This window comes from Solanum tuberosum, unplaced genomic scaffold, assembly GCF_000226075.1.
Source record: "Solanum tuberosum cultivar DM 1-3 516 R44 unplaced genomic scaffold, SolTub_3.0 scf00354, whole genome shotgun sequence".
NCBI lineage: Eukaryota > Viridiplantae > Streptophyta > Magnoliopsida > Solanales > Solanaceae > Solanum > Solanum tuberosum.
This window is the reverse complement of record NW_006239278.1, coordinates 329,199-338,591: the sequence shown is the minus strand read 5'-3', so window position 1 is coordinate 338,591 and position 9,393 is coordinate 329,199. Positions and strand designations below refer to the sequence as shown.

Sequence of the window (9,393 nt, the reverse complement as noted above, 5' to 3'; positions counted from 1 at the left end):
ACTCTAAAATAGTGCTCAAATTATAAATACATTCTGTTTTCTTAAAAATCGTATATTAGTTGGCATAATTAGTTTTTATTTTTAAATAATTAGTTTATGTCAAAATAATTAATAATATTGTTAATGTTAAGAGGCTTAGATAATTGATTGAGTATATAAAATTTTAGGAAAATTACACAACTAAGCAAATATATCATTTTATTTTTTTCAAATTACAAATATAACTTTGATTATGTTTCTAGTTATTGACATAACCGAATAATCGAAACGAAAAACATCAAATTGAAAAGAGAAAAATCAAATCAACCCAAATTTATTTTGATTCGGATTGGGTTACACTTCTTCAAAATCAAAAACTGAAAAAATCAAATCGAATAGTACAAAATCAAACCGTAAAACCGAAGTATAAATAGAAATATAATATATCTATATCGATCCCTCATTTTCTTTGGTTATCTCTCTTGTTATCTTATATTTTATTATTATTTTATAACACGTAATCAACATAATTTTATCATCTCGAACAAATACTTTGAAAGCCTAGAAGGTGTGGACTTTCATTTTTTAATTACTGGCAATTTTTTATAAACTTGTTAACCACTAAAAGTGGTAAAACTTCAGGATGCTTCGTATTTATTAACTCCTAAAGCATTAATTGTTTTGAAACCTAGTATACTCTGGAATATATGTTAGAAAAAATATTTCTACGTTATAATTTATATATATTCCTCGATTTACTCTTAAAATAATAAATTTGAAGTTTACTCCTGACATATTTAACTTGAATATACAAGATAAAAGCTACTTGTCTTTGAGCTGAAATTTATCTTGCATCGATGAATCTGACAGACACCATTAAAGATAAAAATTAGACAAAACTAGTACTTAGTTATTATTGTATATATATAATTTGTGAATATAATTATATCAATGTTTTGAGTTGGGATTGGAAATTATTTGCAAATGTTTTGAATCATAAAAGAGTGTCTAGTAGCTCAATGATAGAGTTGCTATATGTTGAATATTATAAATCAATGGCTTGATATTCTTGTTAGATTTTTTTATTTTTTTTTGTGGTTTCTCTACAGAAAATGTAAAACAAGTCAAATCTACATAATAACAAGGACTTAAGTATTATAAAAGTCGAGAATTACAACTTCTATATATGATCTAATTTTATCAACCAACTTTTGGAAGATATTTAACAAAACCATGTTCATCAGGACAAAGCCAAACACGATTACAACATGTGTTAGATATTTTAACACAATGTGAGTTTAACACGACACATGTAACACGAAGATTCGTGTGTTCTATTATGTATTTGGCATGCATGATCTCCATTGCTACCAACTCTGGCCACTCATATGGATATGGATCTCCTGGTAATTGACATTCATTGCCAGTACAACTGCATATATCACAAGGAGGATATGGGATTTTAGGTTGACTCATAACCAAATATTGAGAAATGAGTATTGGAAAACTAAGAAAAAAAATGGTTGTTTGTACCTTCATGTTTAAGTTATTGGTGAATATAATGGTTATGTCTATACTAATTTATAGTGCCATAAATTAATAATGTGTGGTAGACTTTATAATGGAGACACTATTAATGCATTCAAATCCATTATAATAAGATCAATTGAACATGATCAATAGTTATAGTTTTGATCCAAGTTATTATGTATACGTAACACGAATGAAAATGTCACTTGTATACATTATGAAAGATTAATACAATATTATAAATTTGTAAAAGTGGAATAAATAGAGAATTAATACAATGTATAAACACTGAATGAAAATGTTACTTGTATATATTATGAAAAATTAATACAATGTGTAGAGCTTGTTTGACATTGTTATTGGAGGCCAAGAACACTTATTTTAAAGAAAAAAAACACCTTTTTCTTTTGAAAAAAATTAGGTGTTTAGGTAATCAGTGAAACAATTTTTCAATGGAAGCAGAAGCAGTTATTGGTGGGAAGAAATTAAAAATTTCTGCTTCTTAAAAAAAAATAAAAAATCATTTATTTCAAAACCAAAATATCTCTGCCATATAAACATATTTACCAATATAAGTATCTCTTATACTTATTTGTTTTTGTTGTGAATTTTTTTTGTAGTAGTGATTTAATTTGTGGAATGATTTTTAAATTTATTTTGTTTGATACTTTTAATTAAATTAAATCATCATGTTAATGTTATATCAATATTTAATTTATTTTTATTCATCTTTGTAAATTTGCATATATACATTTTAATTTAATAACAATAAACATAGAATTAATTTTTTTATAATAGATATTTAAAATAATTTATCTCTATAAGATAATCTTAATATTACGAGTAAATTGGTACTTTCCTTTTTTCGTAATTTGACTCTTAAAGGTACTTTTGTAAAAAAACATTAGCCAAACATAATGTGCTTATCAAAAATACTATTCAAATGAACTAGTCAATCACATATTACATTTATTTTAAAGTATTTTTCTGAAAAGCCATTTTAAAAAAGTACTTCTAAAAATAAGCAGTTTTTAGCAGCAATACCAGACATGCTCTTAATCCTATATGTATATTCTTAATTGTTTCTGGTTATTGCATTTTGGTTGTTACCACTTCAGCTCTAAGAGAAAGATGAAAGGTTAAGCAGGAATGAGATATGGCAATAGTCAAGAATTATGGAGTTTTGTGAGCTTAATATGACTTTGAGAAACAAAAGAACATTCAATTTGAATACTATAACTAAAAGCAGAAAAATCAGTCATAAACTAGTTGAACGTACCTATACACGTTTCAAAAAGTAGGAGGTCTCAGATGAGACCGATGACTACCTCGCGGTTGCTGGATATACTCGGATTACTGTGTCCATCTGAATTAGTGAATGTATCTGCAGCATAACATCCAAAATCCACCAAAGTGTTGCTATCGCCTGCAAAACACTTCAGTGATTCTTCATCATCCATATCAGTGGAAGTCGTTCCCTCACTAGTGACGGCATTATCAGTGCTTTCGTCAACATTAACATCTGTCGTGTCACCTAAAAGAACTTCTAGTGAGAACTTGGAATAACTGTCTTCATTGGCTGTGAACTTCACATCTAAGATAGGAATGTCGAAATCTAGAGCAGAAGGTCTTAGATATTCACAAACATTTTGCATGACGTCCAAGTGAGAACCTTTTGAAGGATCACGTTCTTCAGATTCAGCAGCATTTCCTAGATTATGAGAATTCATCTGTGGCTCATTGGTAGAATCTCTTACATTAGTCTCTGAAACCTTATCATCTTGACCTGAAGGACAAGCAGTGGGATTATCCTGCGATCTGCAGATACTTTCTTGTGCACAAGGATGATCTTTCGAACCAATTACTCCAGAAGTTTCCTTAAACTGCACATTCTCATGGAGAAATTTCTCTTGCTCTGCATATGTCTCAGAAGCAATAGTTGAACTTGCGTTATCCATGCTCTTGCTTCTGTTAAGATCAACAAAGTCCTGACTTCCAGTGCTTGGAGAAGCTATTTCATTATTTGTATTTCCTTCACTGGCAAGTTCAGGAGCTGGTGCAGAAGAAGCTATGATGAAATTTGCATTCTCAAATTCGTACTCCTCCTCGGTAAAGTCAGGAGCTGCAATTGCAAGAATTTGAGTATACTTTGAAGGTTTGTCATTGTCTTTTCCCTCCAAAGTACAGTTGTGAGCGATAACTGAAGCACTTTGGGTAGATTCTGAAAACTCATTCTTCTCATTCACTCCCTCACTAATAGATCCAGAAGCAACAACTTCCAAGGTCCCTTCATCTGGTGGAAGAACGTGGGACGTGGACAGAAATCCAGAAAGTGCTGCAGCTAAAGCATCATCAATAGATAAAACTTGCTTTTGCTTCTCTTGAGAAGAAACCTTTACTGATTCAACAATATCATTTTCTTCTTCATCCTCTCCACATGAAAACTCAGGGGCAGAAATCACAAGATTTGGAAGAACATGTGAAGGATTAGACAAAACAGGCATGTCATCAGAAGGTTCGGACAACTTATTGCAAGGGGGATCCTTTTTCTCCAGCTCCAATACCCCACAAGACCGATATTCACTTCCATCATTATACAAAGAGCTAGAATTGGACTCACTGCCAGTAAATGAAGGAGCTGTTATTCTATTGCAGGACGCTACTCCAGAAAATTGGGAATTTTTAGCTAGAGTTTCTACTTGCTGCTCCAGTCGTTGAAGTCTCATCTCCATGCTATTCATTGGACTAACCATCTTTTCTTCAAATTTCAAGCAAATATTTTCAATTCTGCTCACTCGGTCAAGAAGTTGTTCAATGGCACCTACAATACGACCTTGTGAAGCATCATTACTCGTGGTGGAGGTATTGTGGTTCTCTCTGCTTAACTCCTGGTGTATCAGAGGATGGGAATAAGTGGGTTTTGCTACAGGCTTGTCAGTGACATCCAACTGCACTATATGATCAGCACTCATCCTCTTTTCCTGTTCATTTTCTTTACTGGCATCAGCAAAATCAGATGTCCTCACTGCGATTCCCACTTCATTTTCCTTTCTTTGACTATCAGAAATATCTTTCTCCTGCTGCTTCTGGCTGACGCCTGATTTAGATAGTTGCAGAAGGGTGGGAACAAGCATGGCCATAAAAGAACTAGCTTGGTTTTCCATAGGAGCTGCTGGGGTCTCTACCTCATTAGAGTCAATAGGGTCACCAAATATGTAAACTTCGTCGATGCATAGAGAATCTTTATTTGGAAGTGATAAAAAGCGAATTGTAAGCGACATGCAGGGATCTGCATCACTAATTTCTGCTGTGGCCTCGTATAAATCCTGCAAGATAAGATCTGCAGTCAAGACAATAATACGATATTGTAATTCAAATTGGCTTTTTTCTCCCATTGAATAGATCAAAAAACTAACAGAATGGGTAAAATTTTTGGCCATTAACATTCTAACAACGCTATATGACAAAAAACATGTACATCAGAATCCCCAAAATCCAACTTAGTTATATTATGATACTTGAAATCTCCAATGGAATCCACTAAGTTTCCAAAAGTTTTCTTTACCCCTTTAGACCCTTCTTCTTTGCTTTCTTTATACTAAACAAGGCAAGTACACAAAAGTCATCATATAGTGCTACCTCAATACTTCTTTGTTCATTCCCTGTTGTGTGCTTTTGCAGGCAGCTTACCCCGTTCCCGTCAGGAACCTTAACCTCGACCCAATCATCTTCCCTTGTGCAATTGGCTTCAGCTGTGACTCTACCTTCTGTTGGTTTTCCTACATAATCCTCCAAATATTGCGGGGTAACTACTTCAATTTCATTAGCTTGGAGAAATTCTCCATCTCGCTCAGCTATGCTACAGCGGACGGTACATAGATACTCATTGTCGCTCTGCAGAGTAGGTGCATAGTATATCTCATAAACACGAGCAGTACTCCGAACATAGACCTGCCTGATTTCATGCTTTTGCATAAAGCATACTGCAGTACATAAATTGATAGCATCAGAATAGAATCAGTGGACAAAAAATGTAGCTTGTTCTTTGGGAACCACCTCTAGCTAAAGACTATATGCAAACCAGTACAGGAGTAGCTTCTCAAAACTTTAAGCATACAGGTTTAAGTGAAAGGAGACAACCAGAAAAGAACTGCAATTCCCCATGTAACCCCAAACATATACAACAAATAACAACAGTGAAATCCCATTAAGTGTGGTTTGGGGAGGGTAGAGTACACGCAGACCTTACCACTACCTCGTGAAGGTAGAGTGGTTGTTTTTGAAAGACCCTCGGCTCAAATGCATAAAACCCAAGTACAAGAAGAAGAAACAATGAAGAAGCATAGCAGTTAATAGGAAAAACAATGTAAAGCCTACAAGAAAGAACAATAACATCTGCAAATAGTGTGATAATTGAAACACAATAAACAAGATATGGCAAGAACTAAAAGGGTATGACTAGTATTACAAACCAACCTTCGCAAGGCAAGACAACACTCTACCCCTACTAACCTTCTACCCTAATACGCGATCTCAACTCCTTCCTATCTAGAGTTGTCCTTGGTAACCCCAAACATATGAAACTCAAAATACCCATTAGAAAATCTCGGATAGCTAGTTCATCACATTAAAATCAGCATCCTGGTTATATAGGGTCAATTTAGAGTCTAGAACACTTGAGTGAAATCACAACAACATACCCAATGAAATCCCTAGGGTCTGGGGAGTATAGAGTGTACGCAGTCCTTACCACCACCTCTCCAAGGTAGAAAAGTTGTCTCCAAAAGACTCTCAACTCAAGCAAATCACAGCCATAATAAAACAACAAAAGATAAGTGGGGGAGAAACATGACAACTAATAGCAAATATGCAAGAAACCGCAACAACAACAACAACAACAAAATGTGATCACCTAAACACAGTAAACCACAAATGATATCAAATATCAAAAGCCAGACTACATTAATACTACAACCAACACGGCGATCTATACGAACACCTAACCAAATATTATGTTATATCATATGTTCTCACTTCTCTAAAAAAGCATCTCACTATAGCACCCAAAAAAATATCCAGATAAACAACAATGTTAATAAAGATGTTCTATTATTTCTGCCCTATCTCTTCATTTTTTTATGATCATGGTGTTCGGGCCAGCTTTCGTGCAACTCAACTAATTCCACGGAATACCTATCACTTCCGACCAACAACAAGTACTAGGTAACTCTGTCACCAAGGCTAGGATAGTTGCAAAAGTCACCTAGTGTTTTTTTGTCTTTGCTGGGATTTGAACCTAAGTCATCATAATTCTCAACCACTTTATTGACCACTAAGCCACACCCTTGGATACTATTGTTTCCGCTATCTGTGTCCCTGATTTCAGTTGTAGTTTATCTGTGTCCCTGTGATTTCAATTGTAGTTTAAAAATATACAGACGTTGTTCAGATGTTCACTGTTTCAGCTCTATCTGTGTCTATTATTTCAATGGAAAGTCAAGTTATGGATTTCGATCTCCGATACCGGCATACAAGTTTCTAAACAGACTAACCCAGTCAAAATTGCATAATTATTAATTACAACATATACAAATAAGTACTTGATGATATACTATCGGTAAACAATACAATGTTTTTTATTATTTCACTTACGCTTGATTTCGCAAGGGGAGGAATCCGGCGAAGGTCGGTGGAGAATAAGAGGTGATATCTGAGTAGATTTAGTATCGATCGGAGAATCGGAGGACTCAAAAGTAATGGAATCTTCAAGAGAGCCACGAGAGATTGTCCAGTTCGTTGATGAGCTCCATGAATCTCCTCCACTGTTGTACTCAGCTTTCGTTTGATCATACTCAATCTCCTGAGTCGAAGTTATCCCCATTGTTGTGTGTGTCTACTTTGCTTCCTCAGCGCCAATCTGGTATTTATTGTTCAACCATTGCGTTTTTTGTACGGTCCCATTGTTTTTTGTTTTTTTTTTTAATTTCAATTTTGTTGGAGACTTTCATAGTCTTTATTTTATTTTATACCTAGTTTCTCCTTAATATTTTTACTACTACACAAAGGAGTTAAAATTGCCCTTAATTTATTTGAATTTTTATCAAACTTTAAGGGTGTTTCATTGGTTTACTTATCTATTTTTGGTGTTTAATTATAAAAGAAAATTTAGTTCGATTCGAGACACAACCTAATCTCGATTTGAGAACTCACTTTGAGATCAAGAGTAAGGTCCAAAATCGGAGTGGGAAGTAGGATCCTAACTATGCCGGGGTCAAATTTAAATTTCAATTATTTAAAAATGACAAATACTCTAAGATAATATTTTTCTTCGGTCCCGACTTAGGCGAATGGAAAAAATTACTCATTTCAATAAAATAATAAGATAATATATTTTCAGAAGACTCCTATATAAATTTATGGTCTCATTAATATTATAAATTAATAATTCTACAAAAACATAAATATATCTAAGACAATTTAGTGAAATATGATTCAATTATGTTTTGTATTCTATTAAAATTTAAATTAAGTTGAAGCTCATCCTTAACTTTTCTTACTGCATCTAAAAGTTTTGGTGTTGTCTTTTCAAACTGCACCATAAAATTGTGATGAGTTCTAGATGCGGTAAGTGCTTCCTTATGCGTAACTGGTTCCATAGGTATTGTATCACCTTCAACTTCATCATCAACATTGTTTTTTCCTATGGTATTCATAATTTCTTCCAAGCTCCGAACCTCTGAACATGTATAATTTTCACCTAGGTAATCCAACAGATTTTTTATGTCCATTTTATCGCGGTAATCAGTGTTATACCCCATTTTAACCAAGGTCAAATTAGTGTACAACATATTGGTGATTTCCAAATTAATTAACTTAAGAAGTCGCCACCTAATTATTTTTTAAGGTAAATTAGGATACCTAAATTATTAACTAAGTAATACTAAAATGACTTCAATTAAATGGTCTACTAACTTAATGTGATTCTAGGTAAGAGTTCTAATTTATCCTAAAGGGAAGGGGCAAGGCATCCTTTAAGATTAGTTTTAAAACTATTAACCGGCCAAACTTAGGTTAATTACTTTTAAAAGAAATGAATGCTAAAGATTAAGTAATTGAGTAGCCAAGTTGGAAAACATTAATTATTTTAAAGCTCTTATTACAATTGTATTAGAGTGAAAAAGATTTAAAGAAGAGTAAATTCTTTAGATCCATTTAGATAAATCCATGACTAAAAATAAGTACTTAAAAAAATAGACACTTGTTCATTGATTGACAAGGTACTCCCGTTAGAAAAAGTTTAAGAAAAAAAGGTTTAGAACAAAATAATTTCTTTATAAGACATTGCCAAGTTTGAACAAAACTTAAGAAATTAGTGAGTTTAAAGTGATGCAAAATGAAGTGTTTAACAAGATTTTTTTTTTCAAGTGAAGTAATAAAAGCTAAAGTAACTAATACGGTTTGTTTCTAACTAAAGGAACCCAAATCCAAATATCTATATTAAGTCAACTATCATGAATCCAAACTGGAAATATCTAAATCACACAAGCAAGTATAACATGTAAAGACAAACACGTAAACAAATAATGCAAAATGTAAGTAGCCATAAGTGACTCCAAGATAGGACCACTTGTTTTGCTTGCAATTTCGAATGGTCAAAGGTGTAGTGAAAACTCCACATGCGAGTGTGAGGATAATGTTGAGTCTATGAGACTCGATTTTGCGAGAGTCCTTAATCGGGACTCCATTTTTGTTCCAAAGTATTCATGCAAATAGAGAAAAGATAAAATGAATTAGTAAGACATTCAACTTTAAGCGATATTATAAAAATAGATAGTACTAATTAAGTAACATCATACATCAAATATAATATTTAACATATAAAGC

The 9,393-nt window shown here is 33.1% G+C and overlaps 1 protein-coding gene across 1 annotated transcript; it reads right to left on the bottom strand.

Moving 5' to 3' along the window:
- Positions 1 to 1,108: 1,108 nt before the first annotated feature.
- LOC102602666 (uncharacterized) lies at positions 1,109 to 7,484 on the bottom strand. The gene is made up of 4 exons (XM_006361400.2): positions 7,162 to 7,484; positions 5,149 to 5,492; positions 2,789 to 4,835; positions 1,109 to 1,411 (listed from the first exon to the last, which is right to left on the bottom strand). Exons 1-3 carry the CDS (start codon positions 7,388 to 7,390, stop codon positions 2,817 to 2,819), a joined length of 2,592 nt encoding a protein of 863 aa, XP_006361462.1. The 5' UTR covers positions 7,391 to 7,484; the 3' UTR covers positions 1,109 to 1,411; positions 2,789 to 2,816.
- Between the last annotated feature and the right edge of the window lie 1,909 nt (positions 7,485 to 9,393).

Coding starts and splice junctions, on each gene's coding strand:
- LOC102602666 (XM_006361400.2), bottom strand. CDS start 7,390: ATGGGGATAACTTCGACTCAGGAGATTGAGTATGATCAAACGAAAGCT. Junction 5,493..7,161: donor CTCCCCTTGCGAAATCAAGC/GTAAGTGAAATA, acceptor TATGTACTGCAG/TATGCTTTATGCAAAAGCAT. Junction 4,836..5,148: donor ATGAACAAAGAAGTATTGAG/GTAGCACTATAT, acceptor CTTATCTTGCAG/GATTTATACGAGGCCACAGC.